Raw genomic sequence first — 18,408 nt, 5'->3', positions numbered from 1 at the left:
AATACTAATTAAAGCTATAATAGTATACGAATAATATGAAATAATGTTGAAAATATCACACTATTTTTAGTCTTATATTTAAAAATGTATTTTTATATATTTTATAAATATATTTTATATTAAAGTGCCCCTATTATGGGTGATGAAAGGTTCATATTTTGGTTTTGGGAGTCCCCAACAACAGGTTGACATGCATGCAAGGTCAATAAACACTTTCATTGTCTTACAATATGCATTTATTTTTACCTTACTTGCTCAAGACTCCCAAACGATTTGCTCAACGATTAATTTTTCCAAACCCCTCCTTTGCGTGACGCTAATCTGCGGTGATTGGTCCGATTGGTCTCATTTTCATTTCATCATGCCAGTAATGCCTGATAAAGCAGCGTTTGTGAGCGCAGTGCTGCTTTGTGTACAGCATTACCGGGGAAACCGCTATTTTACCGCTCCAAAAGCGGCACCTAGTGGCAAAGAATGAATTTGCATGTTCATTCAGACCAATGCAAAAAGACCAACAAGTGGGCGGGCAATATGCTAATGTTTCATGTTGAAGTCAACATGAAACGGCTTGGGATTCGTTTTAAAAACTACTCGCTTCAATGATTCAGAGTCAACTCTTTCTTTTGAGTGACAATAACTTTATACACAGTGCACTTTCAGATTGAAATCTTTGCAGGATGTTTTCATTCACTTAGAGCTGTGTTACACACTGCATGAAAGGTAATTTTCAAAAATCCATAATAGGGGCACTTTAAATAAAATAAAGTTTTTTTTTTAAGTCATTAATTATGAAAATCTTGCCATTCACTTTCATAACATGAGCAATTTGGATTTTGTCCTTCCAGTGATACAGGTTTTCAAACACAATTTTTATTTTTAGGTGAACTGTTCCTTCTAAGAAAGACAAAACCCACCTATACACAAATAATAGATTCCACAGGTTTAAATTTGACCTGGCTAAATTTGTCTTTTGAGAATGCGGAAAGTAAATATCACAAGTATCTCACAGACTCAACCTGTGAACACAGTAAAAGTCAAGAATGTGTGACATGAACCGTATTTACTCTCCTCCTGCCTGCAGGACCTTTTTGGTCTTTGACGGGCCTGATTTGATTTGGCAAAACAATTCAGGAGCCTATCAGTATTCCACACAAAGACGACACGTTGAGTTTGGCGACCTGCACCGGGAGACTGTAATTCTGTTACCTTAGAGCTGCTTGTTGGGGGTAAAGTAACTACTTGAGCAAGAAGAGCTCCAAGAGTCAGCCAGTTCTCACTGGACGCTCATGCATCTCATCTTTCTCGAGCTGGCACGTCTTATTTGAATCACTTATTGTTTTCGGAGGAATTGATGGTCTTCGTGAAATGTTCCCAGCGGTTGGTTTCCATGACCTTTCCCCTCTACCACAGGTGGTTGAGACTTTAGATCCAAAACACACTGACATCTTCTCTATCTAAATAACCAGATGAGAATGAAATCAAGTTATCCGTCAAGACAGAAAGGAATTGCAACCCAAGTGCTAACACAACATTGATCAAGTCTTAACATTTTTCTCACTGCAGGCATCCAGGGCAGTGCCAAAGACAAACACTGCTTTTGGAAGAGATATCATGATCGCTGTTACAGTTCACACATTCAGCGTAACTTTATACATCTTGGAAAAATGTTTTTTAGTCTATTATTGAATAAGACAGGAAAACAATATTGGAATTTTCCCAAGAATAGTGGGAGACGGCCAAAAAGTGGGATAATTAAGATCTTTTACTGTTTTTTGAAAGAAGTCTATTGTGCTCACCAAGGCTGCATTTATTTGATCAAAAATACAGTACTGAAATATTGTGAAATTTTATTACAATTTAAACTGAAGAGTTTCTATTTTAATATATTTAAAAATGTAATTTATTCCTGTGATGCAAAGCTGAATTTTCAGCATCATTACTCCAGTCTTCAGTGTCACATGATCTTTCAGAAATCATTCTAATATGCTGATTTGCTGCTCAAGAAACTTTTTTAATTATTATCAATTTTGAAAACAGTTTTTGCTGCCTAATATTTTGTGAAATCTGTGATACACTACCATTCCAAAATTTGGGGTAAGTGAAGAAATCACGTTGAGCGGGGCAGTGCAATTGCTTTTGTATGCATGCAGGCTTTTTTGCTTTCACTTTCGAAGAATAAATTACATTTTAAAAGATTATTAAGATTAAAAAAACATTATTTTAATGTTTTAAATCATATTTTACAATATAACAGTTTTCGCTGTATTTGTGATCAAATAAATGCAACCTTGGCAAGCAGAAGAGACTTTAAGAAATCTTAATTATTCAAAACTTTTGGCTGGCAGTGTAAGATCTAGAGAGAATTCTGCAATTATATAAATTATTATGTAAAGTGATTTTCAACAATCCCATAGGTGTACGCTACTCTAATGCATCTAATCTAACATTGTCTGGATAATCATCAAGTATTTCACGTTTTATAAAACGTACATTCTATCATATCCCCCTAGAGTACATCCCCATACATCAGGACAAAAACTCTTTAACACACATCTTTGCTGCTAACGTATGGCCATTCATTTAGCAAACGCTGGAAGGCATCCAGGGCACTGGGGACACGGCTTCGTCATTCAAGCAAACACAATGGTTCCCTTTCTAATGGGGTCCTAAAGTGTTACGCAGACTTGGCCTTCTCATTCTATAGCCATCAGAAGATGACTCATAGAGCAAAAGAGAGAGAATCAGTGAAGTTGATGATGAGAGACGCACCATGACTACTAATGCCACGCATATCCGTCATAAGACAACGGCTAGGTCCCAAAATCTAATGAGATGACTACTTAGACAGCATTTCAGACACATTAAAATTAAAATAGGCAAATTAAAATAATTGCACTAAAGCCAAATAAATATATTAATATAAATTAATTAATATATATTACTTTATATTTACATCATTTAAAAAAAAAAAAAATTCTTTAAGACAAACGTTGAATTTCCCCTTAAAGCTATTTTTGTAAGGGCATGTGTGACCTCTAATGGTTGCGTGGAAATGTGTGACCTTGTGTGCTTTTGTGCATTGCATTCAGTGCAATAAGGCTCAAACTAGGCTTTCATATATTCTATATAGAGCAATTTCTCCTTCATTATCCATTTTTAGCTGCATTTGATACTCTGAAACACAAGTGTACAAAGGATGATGTACAATGTCAGTGTGCAGCAGTAGATGAGTGTTGATTTAAGACACACCCCCTAGCTTAAAGCAAAAAACCCAAAAAACTGGATCATCTTACAAACCTGTGATCCTGCACGTACAATATGCACTTCCATTGTCTATAAGCAATGTCATGGGACACTGGTTTAATGATACATTTAACACAACAGCTTATTAATTATTACTAACAAATGTATACAGTGTTTAACAGGTCATTAAGGCCAATTCAAATAGTGGGAGACTAAAATTCATATACTGTATAATCACACAGTGGCCACTAAGTAGTATTTGGATACTTAATTGATACTTATAAAATATACATAATTGTATTAGAAAACAAAAGATCAAACTCAATGGCATCTGATTAATAATGCTAAAGCTTTTCTCAGTACAAAGTTTACTGGGCAATTTTGTCTACATTTTTAACAGTCTATATATTGCTTTAGCATTAAAAACCAACTAATCACCTTTAAAACCAAAACTTTGCTTGAAATGTGTTTTAGATTAATGACACTTGATTTGATGCTTTGTTTTGTTATTAATGCAATAACATTCAGATTTTTAAGGTACAGACCGATACTGTTTACCGATATTCATGTCTTTACTTAATCATTTATTAATTCTTTAATATAATGACTACCAATCAATGGCACCAAAACAGCACCTATTACATCATGGGATATTCAACAGGAAACAACACTGTTCACAGGTGATACCTTACTATTTTAAGATATTATTTGCATATGCAATTTTTGTTGAAGGACTGAGCAACACATAGCATTTTAAAATTACTACTACTTATATATATTAGTGCTGTCAAACGATTAATCACGATTAATCGCATCCAAAATAAAAGTTTTTGTTCACATAATATACGTGTATATTGTGTATATTTATTATGTATATATAGATACACCCACATGCATGCATATATTTAAGAAAAATATGTTGTTTATATATTAAATATATATTATATATAATATAAATTACATGAATATAAATATATACATGCAAATATTTTCAAAATATATACTGTATGTGTGTGTGTATTTATGTATACATAATAAATATACACAGTATTCACATTATATATATATATATATATATATATATATATATATTTATTTATTTATTTATTTATTTATATGAATGCTTCTTAAGTGTCCAAAAGTAATGAGCCTCTTATGTTTTCAAGGTATTCATATCACACATTTACATATACGCACATGCATACAATTATGTATAATATATACATACATATAATAATACTACTGCATTCTAAACTATTTGTTAATGATATGAACAGTAATTTCACCCGTCATTAAGAGATATGCTTGGCAAAGGCAATGAATGAGTCAGTTCAGACACACAGGAGGTGTCCTCCACCGTGAAGTGACGTCACGGGGAGAGAGGGGGTGTCATCTGAAGGGATCTGAATGTGCTGCAGAGAGTCATCAAGACGTCTTACCTCCACCATTTTTGTAGCACAGGTACGGGAAGCGCCAGACGTTCCCCAGCCCCACGGCGAACCCCACACAGGACATGATGAAGTCCATCTGTCTGGTCCACGTCTCTCGCTCGGGGAAGCCCTGCTTCTTCTCCGCCGCCGCCGACGATATGGCTCCAGCGGCGGCTGATATGGGCCCGCCGTTGAGGGTCCCATTGACGCCTTGATGCGTGTTTCCATTGGGAATGAGATGGCCCTTCTTCTCCTCCACCAGGACCGAGTTCAGGGCGCAGCAGTCTGCGTCCAGAGAGGATTTCTCCATCTCTCGTGTAAACAAAGCAAACGAACCTCCTCACGAGACTCGAGAAGGGCTTAAATCAGCAGTCAAAAATTAATATTTGATCTCTTATTGTTCTTGGATGAAGTCAGTTTCTTCTATTCACACCAAGATGTCCCGTTTGTTCGTCTTCAGGTGCACAGGATCTGGTCCTTTATCCTTTTATTTAATAAAACCAGCAGTGTTATTATTTACGAATGTATTTTCCGTTTCTCCTCGATGTCAAACGGTTACAAGGGATGGCAGTTTGATTCTCTCGGCGTAATTGGCAACGGTATTATTGGTTTGTTTGATCAAAAAACGCGTTTGGAAATGAAATAATAGACCATAAAAGACAATGACACCTATTTGAAACAGCACCTTCAAAAACAATCCACGAAACACTTAAAGGTGAGTCTGAAGAATCGCATGGGCACTTGAATCTCTCAGAGAGAAGGCGACTGAGGAGACGGCAAAACCAGAGCGGCCCTTTACGCGCGCTGATCAGATGAATGTAATGGAATTACATTCACGAATTGATCGCCTAAATCTGTTCAGACCATCGTTCTCGTCGGTATTGAACACCCAGAATGTATCAATGAGACGCGAGTCGGTGTCTACGGGAGCTGCGGCTGCTGCTGCTGTCGCTCTGTGCGCGCGGACGGACTGTCTGATGCGTCCGCGTGAAGCCGTTCGGTGTTTTATCTGGCTCGGTAACGTCATTTGGAGCTCAACCCTCCCCCTCAGTCCCGCTTAAGGAAAACAGAGAATGGAACGCTCACGTACGCTGCACACTACACACTGTATACTACATACTACGCAGCAAGTGCGCTTCTAGATCACTGGAGCTCTGCGCGAGATCAGATATGAAAGATTTTATCACAGTGAGAATGCATTATGCAATTCATTGCAGTTTGGTTGCATTACGAAAACAATAATTACAAAAATAAATCAGCACAAATTAACGGCAGTAAAATCGACTGTGGTGTATAAATACATATGTTTCTAACATAAAATGTACTTGTCTTTACATTACATTATATTTACATTTTATCATTTAGCAGACGCTTTTATCCAAAGCGACTTACAAATGAGGACAATGGAAGCAATCAAAATCAACAAAAGAGCAATGATACACAAGTGCTATTTATTTATAGCATCTATGTATTTTATATATATATACATAAGTATTGGAACAGTAAAGACAAAATTGCTCTGTTTGCTGTGCAGTCAAGAAATCTGTAAATATGTTTAAAAGATGAATATGAGACAAAACGACAAATTGTCACATTTTATTATTGGGTGTTTCAATACATATGTTTTTCCAACTAAGAAGATCAACACTTTTAGAGTTTCATCCCCCTATCTGATGTGAGCATAAGTATTGGGACAATTGCCTCACAGGTCTTTCTGAGTGATCAGCTGTGTCTTGTTGCATTAATTGTTCAGATATTAAAAGCAGGGAATGTGTCTCATCAGTTATATCCATTGCTTCTGCATTCTGAGTCTTGCATTCGGTGACGACACACAAACGAGGATGAAGACGAGGGAGCTGACTTCGAGAGAAAAAAAGCTATTTGGATGCTAAAAGAAAAGTGGAACTCATTTAGAACTATAGCAAAAACAAAGGGCATGAAGAAATCAAGAGACCACCGGTGACATCAGCAACCAACAACGACCTGATCTGCTGAGAAAAACAACTGCAGTTGATGACAGACAAATCACAAAAGCTGTGAAAATGAACCCTAAAATACATGTCTGTAAAATCACCAACAACCTCCAGAAAGCTGGGGTGTCCGCAGGAGATTTTGACATAGAATTACAGATGCTACAGCAAGATGCAAACCTCTGACAAGCACCAAAAATAGAAAGGCAAGATTCAAGTTTGCAAAAAAGCACAAAGGTGAGCCACTAGAGTTTTGGAACAGAGTTTTATGGACAGATGAGACAAAGATGAACCTTTATCTAAGTGATGGGAAAGCAAAAGTGTGGAGAAAAAGGGAACTGCAAATGATCCTAAGCATACAGCCTCATCTGTAAAGCATGGTGGAGGTGGTGTCATGGCATGAGCATGCATGGCTGTCTCTGGAACAGGCCCTCTCAATTTTAATGATGACTTAATGTATGATGACAGTAGCAGAATGAATGCAGAAGTGTACAGAAACATCTTCAATGTTCAAGAAAATGCCACCAGATTCATTGGGAAGCGCTTCATATAGCATCAGGACAATGACCCAAAACACCCTGCCAGTTCAGTCAAGGAGTTTATCAGGGCAATGATAAATGGAAAGTCTTAGATTGCCCAAGTCCATCTCCAGATTTAAACCAGATTGAACATGAATTTCACCAGCTGAAGAGAAGACTTAAGGCAGAAACTCCCCAAAACAAGCAACAGTTGGAATTGGCTGCATTACAGGCTTCTGTAACTAGGGATCTGTAACTAAATAATAGCTTTTAATCTTTTTTTTTAATCTGCCTTATGCAATACTAGTCAAATACATTAACACCTATGTATACACACACATACATACATACATACATACATACATACATATGTGTGTGCATGTATATTATATTAGTAAATAAATAAATAAATAATTAGTTTATAGTTTTTCTTTCGATTTTGAGGTGAAATTTGATATGGACACATTCTTGACAATTGTCATGAGAACCACACATTAATAAAAAATAAATAAATAAATAAATAAATAATAATAATAATAAAATAAAAAGTGAATTAAGTTAATTAGATAACAGATAAAATACTACTACTACTACTAATAATAATAATAAAAAAAGATAACAACTTGCTTTCAAAATCTTAAGTGAAAAGATTTTGGGGGATGGGGCCTAAAGACCATGACCCACTGACATCAAAAAGAAAATATACAATTAATTAATAAATGAAAACTTCAGAGGAGAGTAAAGGCAGAAACTCCCCAAAACAAGCAACAGTTGGAATTGGCTGCATTACAGGCTTCTGTAACTAGGGATCTGTAACTAAATAATAGCTTTTAATCTTTTTTTTTAATCTGCCTTATGCAATACTAGTCAAAATACTTATGCTCACATCAGATAGTGGGATGAACTCGAAAAGTGTCCTTTATATTTGGTAAAACATGCATGTGTTGAAACAGCTAATAATAAAATGTGACATTCTGTAGTTTTGTCTCATATTCATATTTTAATCATATTTGCGAATGTCTTGACTCCACAGCAAGCAGAGCAGATAAATGAAAACTTTTTTTTTTTAAGTTATATTTATTAGCTTTTTGTGCCTTTTATTTTGAGAGTACAGTGGAGAGATGACAGAAAAGTATTGGGGTGGAGAGAGGGCGGGATTCGAACTCGGGTCGCTGTATGCAAACCTTTTTTAACATTGCTTTTCTCAAACATGTTTATCCATAAACATTTAATATAATTTAATTAAAAAAGGAAATACTAATATAAATAATATAAATATAATTTTTTTTTTAGATAAAAATATATATTTTTAAATTGAATACAATTTTTCGATTGTCAATTATTTTGAGACTATAGAAAAACTGTTACTAGCAGTAGAAGTGGGCAGTGAGTACTAGCAGCACATGCGTGAACGCTGTCAGTAGGTGTAGTATGGTATGTAGTAAACATACCCACATGTTATGAAGTGCCGTGAGGACTATTAGTCATCAAGCACGTGCGTCGCTTTTTTTGCATTACAAAATACATAAACCTCCCTCTGACCACAGGAGATGCTGTCTGGAAAATTACAAACTTACACGAGGCGCTGCTGAGGATTTTCCATTGATTTGACACGCTCTGCCAAGTGGTGAACTAGAAATAAAAATAAACATTTATATACAGAATTATAATTATATTTTATACACACAGACTCATCAATCAATCAGTTTCATTTCTTTTACCATGGTAATTATAGTTTACATAATTTAACAGTTACTAGTTATTGTTACTACAGGAAAACTATGGTAATTTGGTATTTGTAATTAGTAATTAGATTTTTAAAACACTGTCTGAATGAGATCCATATTATTTTATGATGGATTAACAGTAGTAACAATACCTGTAGTAAATCAGTATGCTGTTTTGGTAGAAACTGGCTTCCATGGAAATATTTGTAAAGGTTAATTCTATCAAAGTCAGCAGCAGGTAGAGTGCAGTGGTAGTTTGTCTGTGTTGTTTGTCCTGAGGCTGTAAAAGGTGGGAACAGTTTGTCCTTGTGGGATGACAAAATTATACCGAGGCCAGATTTGTCCGATAATAACCCTACAATTTTTACAAGCACTTTTTTGGACAGATTTCAAGATTCTTGAATCCCAAATTCTTAGAAAACCACACATGTACACATGAAAAGTACCCATAGATTCAGTGAGTCATACTACAAAAATCTCTGGATCATATTGACCCTAAAACTTTTGCAAATTACAGTGGGATGTTCTGCGGACTGTATGTGGCTGTTCGAGGAACCCTGAGATGGTTCAAGGAAAGCCCACATCTTATCTCTACGATGAGTGAATTGCGGTCATAGGGGACCACAATTCACTATCCTATTTTTTTTTCCTCATAACTGAGCCAACAGTTTGGCTCCAGAGCATATGGGTGATGGGGAAACATGCAACTTTCTGTTCATGATGCAAAGCAAACATATGTTTCATGTTTATATTCCCTGTGTCTTTATGTTACAGATTTAACCCTGCATGAAGCAACCTGTGACATATTATTGAAATCTCAAAGCTAATAACTCAAACTAGTCCATTCCATGAAATCACTATGCAACCCAGTAGATTTGTATTAGTGTTACACAATATAACAGACTGCAGCAACATGTCAAAATGTAAAGCAAATAGAATGAAAGTTGCTCAACATTCCTTAAAAAGCTTCTGCTTTAAGTGCTTTAATGTACAGTCTGTTTATTTAACCACTTAAGCTCGGGGCGTTTTTTGGTATTTTCGCCTATCCATAATGTACTGTACTTTTCTGTCAATAAACAGTGTATCATAATGCTAGCTGCGCTATCAATTTTCCGAACAATGCTTACAGTATCAAAAACACGCAAACACACGCTCATATATCCGCAGAGTTTAACTGGTTTTAATATGATGTGTCATCATCACAGTAAGCTAAAATGCTAACAGTATATTGTAACTTTAAATCAGGGAATTCGAGAAATGGAGAAGTGAAATAAAGAAGCCCTGGTCAGCAGTATAATTTACAGTTTTCATGTTGACTCATGGGTCAGGTGAAACGCAAGCACCATATATGTCAAAATTAGACAGCATTGATCTCAGTAACCTTTAAAATACCTTCTTCCTGACAAGTTATTATATACGTCATTGTATGTTCAAATACGTTTTACCATACTAGGCTGTTCATTTATTTGGCCACAATATTTAAGTACATTAACTAATTGTTGGCTGTACAGTATATATACAAGCTTTTGCTTTATGTGCTTTAATGTATTGTTTGTTCATTTAAAAATTTCAGAAAAGGGTACAAAATGGGGAAGTCATGGCCTAATGGTTAGAGAGTCGGACTCGTAACCCAAAGGTTGCGGGTTCGAGTCTCGTACCAGCAGGGATTGTAGGTGGGGGGAGTGAATGTACAGTGCTCTCTCCCACCTTCAATACCACGACTGAGGTACCCTTGAGCAAGGCACCGAACCCCCAACTGCTCCCCGGGCGCCGCAGCAAAAAATGGCTGCCCACTGCTCCGGGTGTGTGTTCACGGTGTGTGTGTGTGCACTTTGGATGGGATAAATGCAGAGCACTAATTCCGAGTATGGGTCACTATACTTGGCCACATGTCATTTCACTTTCACTTTCAAAATTGTTCCATTAAAGGAACCGCCCCAGTAACAAGCTATTGTAATTTTTGTGTTTTTTTCTGGGCTTAAAATCTGTGGTTAGGAGCAGGCACACATCTAAAAATGACTGTCAATCATAATTCTCTACATATTCCTTACTACATAATTATCTGCTTATTTAATATTTTGCTTAATTTGGTTACAATTTCAGCTACAAATAAGAGTAGTACACTCAACACATTTTAATATGTATACACACACACACTTTTTTTTTTACAGTGTTAAAAATGTCTGTGCTCGCTCATGCAGTGCATTGAAAAAAAATTGGTAGAGACAATTTTTACTAAGAAATTGCTAGCAAATTTCCCCATTACAAACAAACGACAATTAATACATTGAATTAAACATGAAAGTTTGAAGTAGAAAAACTAAAATGGTATTTTCTTGTAAAACCGCATTCCAATAATCTTTGTCTTATTTGCAACTTCGAAAAATAATTTTTCACAGTGTAGATGCAAATTATGTCATTGATATTGGTTCACTTCCACAATTTTTTAACTGCAAATAACTGCAAAATGATCAGTTCACCAGGCCACATTTTAAAGCAGATTCAACTTTTGATGCTGCAATATAGATCAGACAGAACTGGGCTTAACATTCACGCAAAAGCACTCAGTTCTATTTGAAAAACATTTGAGAGTCCCTTATCAGACAAAAAAAAAAAAAGAAGAAGAAATGATCGCAAAGAAGTCTTTCTTAAAGCTGAATGGTGTAAGCTAACCTGATTTGGGGCCTTCAGGCACGGGTGAACACTACTACGATTGCACTTTCACGTTTCTATCCATTTAAGTTTAGTTTAGAATAAACACCGTGACTTCAAGAGCAGCTGCCTTGCAAAGGTTATGACCCTTTTTTATAGCGCCTTAGAAATAGCAGCTGCGTGGAGTCATAACCCGAGCATAACTATCACCCCCACCCCCCACCCTTCTACCAGCTCAGACTTTGACACACTTGCTGATTAAACAGTGTAGAGTATGATGATACTGCTGGAATAATGATCAAACAACTCAACCGTGACAGATGTTTTACCTTTTACACGTTACCAGTCAAAGGTTTGGGGTCAGTAAAGTTTCTTTTTCTGAAAGAAATGAATAATATTATTCAGTAAGGATGCATTAATAGTGACAGTGAAGACATTTACTGTATATTCTTACAAAAGATTTCTATTTTTAAAAATGTTCTTTTGAATTTCTAAACTTTCTATTCATTTAAATCATGAAAATCAGAATGATTTCTGAAGGACCATGTGACACTGAAGACTGGAGTAATGGCTGCTGAAAATTCAGTTTTGCATCACAAAAATAAATTATATTTTAAAATATATTACAATAGAAAACAGTTCATTTAAACTGCAATAATATTTCACAATATTACAGTTTTTACTGTATTTTTTAAATAAAAAAATGCAGCCTTGGTGAGCAGCCTTGGTGACTCTTCTTTCAGAAGCATTAAAATTACAGACCTCAAACTTTTAAAATGTAGTGTATATGGAATGATAACCATATTGGAGGACTTCTCTTTGTGATTAACTCTCAGGTCACGTCTGGGAAAATCACATGTCACAATATGCCAGACACACAAAAATAGTGCCAGTGTACAATTCACATATTCATATAGGCATTGAGACAATGTGGGTCAAAGTTAATAAGGTTATCAAAACACATCAGACATATTTACTCCTAGTCAAGACTCATTTGCATAAAGGGGTCATATCATTTTGCAATTGCAGCTCAGGGAACACTTTATTGCCTGCAGTTCACGGTGTTACTTTATAAAAGTAAACAGGTCGGGGTACAACTTACTCCTATTTAGGTCACAAGTGTAGTATGCCACAGATAAGGACTGGTACAAAAATCAATACGACCATTCACAGCCGTACCGTCACGCCCTGAACAGCACACAGAGGCTCATTTATCCTACAGCGTAAGATGTTGTTTACTAGCAGACTTTCACAGGAACAACTTTTCACTTCTCTTATAAGTTATAAGTTTCGATCTGACCTTTCCAGACATTTCTGTAATCACATTTGGCTTGACCGAGAAGAGAAAACCACCAGCAGATGCAGAATTTGGATAACATGAGATCCTGTAACAGGAGTTATTCTTTATTGCCAATTCCATTACTTTGTCCAGTTTTAAGAGAGCAGAAGTGTTCAAAGAATATGAAGTCCTATGAGAAATCATTTATTAGGCTAATATTAGGCCTGTCGCAATAATCAATATATCGACTTATCGCACAATATATGTACATGACCTCAATAATTTTTGGTGACGCAATATATCGCCCATTACATTTACTTAAAAATTAATGTCACCATGTTTTTTTTTTGCATTCCACTTGCGCCTGTGTCTTTTGCAGCTTCTCGTACATAACGCGGTGTAGTCATGAGGTGCTAGTTCAAATGTTAAAAAATGCTTCTACAAACAAAGTTTCATCTGCAGATATGCCTTTGTGCATACGGACATCTGACTGCTAAGTAGGGATTGTGTTTTTTTAGCAATACAGTGCACCCTTAATTTACAGAGAAAAGAAGGTCTGGGAAAAATCTGTAGATGGAAAAATCTCAATACAAATTCTTTGTGCATTTTTCTTTTTTCTACTTGTTACTTTGCACTTTTTGTTAGAAAATGTTTATTTAGTATTTATCCAGGTTTTGTAAGGGATCTAATATTTTGATACTTAATTTCCATCATCTAAATATTCTTAAACAGTAAAAGTTTGTTGTCGTTTGGAAGTGTGTAGACCTTCTTGAATTATTATGCTGTTACATTATGATTATATATTCAGTGGCATAAAATGGTCTTTAAAATGACAATAATATCGCTTATCGCAATTATTTCTGGGGCAATATATCGCACAACAAAAAGTTGTTATCGTGACAGGCCTAGCTAATATTATTAAAACTATTATTAATAAAAATGAAAAGAGGGACCAGAATAATAGAGACTTAAGGGTGTACTCTTTTGACCCAGAACCAGAAGTTTCTTGAGCAGCAAATCAGCATATTAGAATGATTTCTGAAGGATTATGTGACACTGAAGACTGGAGTAATGATGCTTTGCATCACAGGAATGAATTACATTTTAAAATATATTAAAACAGAATTTTTTTTTTACTGTATTTTACTGTATTGAGACACTCAAAAACAATAAAAAAAAATGTACTCACCCCAAACTTTTGAACGGTAGTGTATTTTTCAGAAAATTTAGTTTTTTTGAAAATTTGAACTAATTGATAAACTGTAGACCATTAAAAGCCCTGCAATTTTGACTGTTAAATGCATTTGCAAAATTAAAGAGTATGTCATTCTGTTATTTAAGACTTGATTTAGAAATTATATTTAAGATTTTTTAAATTTAAGATATATTTCAAATATATTTAATAGTGATTATTAAACCCAACAAAAACGAGTAATAATTTATTTATTTAGTCATGTATTAGATGCTTTTATCCAAAGCGACTTACAAATGAGGACAACAGAAGCTTTAATTTTTAATTATTAATAATAATAATAATAAAACCCAAAATGATTAAGCCAAATGGATAAAAAAAAGTCAGCGCGAAACTGGGAAAACAATTACAAAATTATTTAAAAAAAAATTGAATTAATGAAATGAATGAAATTATTTTTTGCAGGTAAATCTAGGATTTTTTATTTGCAGGTAAATTAGAGAAAAGTAAACAGGTTCTTGAGAACATTTTATCACATTCATACACAGCTGCCAGTTATAGCATCACTGCGTTAATATTCAAAAGCATATTTGTACAGTAACTGGCAGGGATCACAAACATCTTTTTCAGTATCTCGCAAGACTAAAAGCATTTCAAATGCCAGAGCTGCTGCTTCCTGTGGACTCTGGACATAAAGTTCAGTTCTAAGGTTAAGTTGCTTCAACACAGTGAAATCTATATAGTACAAGAATGATGACACAACAGGCATCACCAACTAAAGGTTTAAGCGTGTGTGACATTAAAGCGAGACGTATAATAGCAAACAGGGTTTTCTAGCCCCCCGGAGAACAACACTGTGTACTATGATGCTACGCAGCGGAACGCCAATCAAAACAGATCAATTGCATGTAGAAATCTTAAAGGAATAGCAGCAAAACAGCCTGTTTCATTTTATGATCCGAAAGAGGGTAGAAAATAAACTATGACTGCATTTAGTGCAAGAAACCTGGACTAACATTATAAGAGGATTTCAGACTAATGTTTTATGGTAGCAGTGGTGTTGGTATGGTGGCCATCATCATTTATTTCTGTATAATCAAAAATATAGAAAAATGAACTGATCTGAAACATATTGCTTACAGAATAAAAATGTTTATATAAAAAAATATATCTTGGAGTTGTAGAGGATGTGTATTGTTCGATATGTTGAGTTATATTCATGTGGGAGATGTTGTTTCGAGTCTGGGCTGTCATGGTCCTAACCTGTTCATGTTTTACTCCCCTCATCTTCACTCTGATAAAAAAAAAAAAATAGTTGAAATAGCGGAAATTTAAATAATAATCATGTTTACATAACACTTTACAAAAAACAGATATATGCAAATGCAACATGTAATAAAATATTTACAAAAAATAAATAATAGTAAATAATAATAAATGAATATTCATTAAAAATAAATATTATTTTTTATTAAAAACAATTATAATAATGTACAAAAATAATAAATATATAAATATAAAATGAATATATGCATGAAAGAAATTGGAAATTCATATATAAATAGTATATATTTACGCTAATAAAATATTACTAAACAATGTTCAAAAATGTTTGTTCTAAATCTATCTATAAAAATGTTATGTATTTATGTATTTTTTGTACATTTTATAAAATATTTATAAAACGTTTGTAATAAATATAAATAAATAAATTGCACCAAATAATAATGTTTACAAAGCACTACACAGAAAACATAAGCAAATGCAATATATAAACACGAATATATAAAATTAACATAGAAAGTTATATAGTATATATTATAAAACACTGTACAGAGAGACACTAAATTTACTCAAAATAGTTATTGGGCTCTTTATTTTGGAATTAAAGTTAATCAAGGCTTCCCTCTAGTGGTCATTATTTATTACAACATATTTGGTAGTGGAGAAAGAGAAATACAAATTACTTTGCAATGTTAATCAACAAGAGCAGCATTTTACAATGGTTTGTAGCTTATAAAAACTTCAAAGGTAAAGTTTTACAGTTCATCGCTGTAATTATTCATCACATCAATTTCCAACAGATTTGATCAATATTGTCTAATAATGCATAGAATATTGTGTTTGCACATGATTTGTTGTTTTGTAAAGGCCTTATGTAATGTTTCAGTATCATATGTATGACTAATGTCAAGTCACATTTCACCTATTTACCTTTAATACCTTGTTAGACAGCAGATATAAAGGCCAAAACACACAGTAGGTGAGACAGTCAGCATTGTGTAGGGTTTGTTTGTGTGTGTGTGTGTGTGTGTGTGTGTGTATAGTGTTCACAGGGCAGATGGGTGGAATGCTAATACTTGAGTGGAAAACCCATGTGCCCGTACAAGGAGAGCTGTGAGAGCTCAGGATCTGTGGGAGCACTACCAAAAACAGCCTCAATAATGTAAACAGAGACAGAGGCTTCTGGCGATCTCAAGGCATCTGAAAACAAACGGTAGCGCTTTTAGTTCAGCAAAGCCTGACTGTTATGATGAAGAATGCTTATTTAATGTGCAACGAGCAGATGGCATCAGATATGTCTTGGAGACAATGTTCATCTGTCCTTATCATGCATTCAAGCAATACATTTGAGGAAGTCTGAATCAGTCTTAAGAGACCTGTTGTTGTTTGGCCAACCCTCTTTTTCTCTCTCTCTCCATCACTCTATTTTTCTTGATCACTTTCTCTCTGCTTTCTGTGCCTACTCTCCTGTTGTCCTTTATCTCTTTCAAAAGTCACTTTTCCTCTGTAAAGCATGTGGGCGTTCAAGGTCATCAGTGTAAAATGAATGTGATTTTCGATTAAAGAGAGAGCAGAGAGGCTGTTGGGAGTTTGGTGACGTGAACAGAAACGGTTGCCTTCCAGATTTTCACAGCAGCAATCAACAGGTAATTGAGCTTTTGCTTAGATCTCTTTTCTAACGGGTGTTTTGGGGAGAATATCACTGATTATTGATCTCATTTCAATGATGAATATTCCTTCATGTGTAGATATGTCAAGCACAACCATGCTTGTATAATTGCACTAGTTATCTGCATGTCAAAAGAGAGGTGTTTTTGGTAAAAATATGAAGTTGTGCTAATAGTGCCTTTTTATTTCAAGGAAATCGAACATCAGGGAGAGTGTTTTCCCATCAGAGCTTGTGTGGTGGAAAAGAAAATCTGTCAAAACTCACTGCTAGTCATTAAAATATCCAAAAGGAATCAGAATTTGGCATTTGCATGTATTGAAAAGCATTTTCTTGAATGCCTGTTGCTGTAGAGGGCAAGCAAAATGTGTTGCTTCAGGCTTAAAATGAATGTGCTGATGATTTGGGTACTTATTTGCATGCTCATATTAGTGTTGTGTGTGTTTGTGTGTGTAGTACGCAGATCACACTTACCCTGCGTTACGATGCCTCTATTGAGAGATCTTCGGAAGAAAGATGACATCAATGCTGCTTATGAGCTGAAAGAAAAACTTGGAGAGTGAGTTTTCATATATTCAATATTTAAAAGTATTCTGAACACGTAATGACTTCAGAGTAGATTTTGACATTTTGATTTACTAAACACATTTAAAGACTTGTCGACTAGAAGCAGAAAATATTATTAAGACGACTCTGGAGACTCCTATTATTCACAACATGCCCATGGCACACAAACTTATAATTAGCCATTAATTTAGAACAAAACTCATTACAGCTGAATTATAAATACAGTTTTTCTCAATTGCTTTGGCTCAATTCTCCAAACAGTTGTGACATTTGCACTCACAGTTTAGAGAATGTTAAGATTGTTTTGAAAAATGTGCCAAAGCAATTGAGAAAAACTGTAATATAAATGTATAATGTCTCAGGGGCTCGTTCTCTGAGGTTCGAGTGGCTCAGCACAGATGCACTCAGAAGCTTGTGGCTGTCAAGTGCATCCGCAAGAGAGCGCTAAAGGGAAAAGAATCCATGCTGGAGAATGAGATCGCAGTACTACGCAGGTCAGTGATTTAATTAAAAAAACCCGGATTGATTAAATTGCATTACTTTTTGGTTACATTTTCTTTGCTATTAAAGTACAGTGACATTTTACAGAAATATTTTGTTTTTGTTTGTTCCTGTGATTTCTTCACAGAATAAATCATGAAAATATTGTGTCTTTGGAGGAAACCTTTGAGACTCCTTCTAAACTGTATTTGGTAATGACACTGTGAGTGGACCTGAGTGTGAAAAATGAAAATATTGTAGTAAAAAATAGTTTAGTTTCATAGGATTAGACAGAATGATAGAGCGATACACAGAACAAATGATAGATAGAAAGAAAGCTAGATAAATAGACAGAGAGAGAGAGAGAGAGAGAGAGAGAGAGAGAGAGAGCGGCAGGCAG

General features: G+C 34.9%; 2 protein-coding genes across 2 annotated transcripts in view; one reads left to right on the top strand and one right to left on the bottom strand.

Annotated features, from left to right (window-relative positions):
* Positions 1 to 5,698, bottom strand: part of slc6a8 (solute carrier family 6 member 8) — a 40,006-nt gene extending 34,308 nt beyond the window's left edge. The window contains exon 1 of the mRNA XM_016440112.1: positions 4,683 to 5,698. Within this exon, the coding sequence (XP_016295598.1) occupies positions 4,683 to 4,983 (301 nt within the window). The 5' untranslated portion in view covers positions 4,984 to 5,698. The remainder of the gene's footprint in view (positions 1 to 4,682) is intronic.
* An 11,748-nt stretch (positions 5,699 to 17,446) lies between these two features.
* The window catches only part of pnck (pregnancy up-regulated nonubiquitous CaM kinase), a 7,276-nt gene continuing 6,314 nt past the window's right edge, over positions 17,447 to 18,408 (top strand). Inside the window, exons 1-3 of the mRNA XM_016440116.1 lie at positions 17,447 to 17,520; positions 17,891 to 18,022; positions 18,157 to 18,231. Of these exons, the coding sequence (XP_016295602.1) occupies positions 17,447 to 17,520; positions 17,891 to 18,022; positions 18,157 to 18,231 (281 nt within the window). The remainder of the gene's footprint in view (positions 17,521 to 17,890; positions 18,023 to 18,156; positions 18,232 to 18,408) is intronic.

Source organism: Sinocyclocheilus anshuiensis, unplaced genomic scaffold, assembly GCF_001515605.1.
Source record: "Sinocyclocheilus anshuiensis isolate Anshui unplaced genomic scaffold, SAMN03320099.WGS_v1.1 scaffold71, whole genome shotgun sequence".
Taxonomy (NCBI): Eukaryota; Metazoa; Chordata; class Actinopteri; order Cypriniformes; family Cyprinidae; genus Sinocyclocheilus; species Sinocyclocheilus anshuiensis.
The sequence above is the reverse complement of the archived record's forward strand: the minus strand, read 5'-3'. Positions and strand labels throughout refer to the sequence as shown.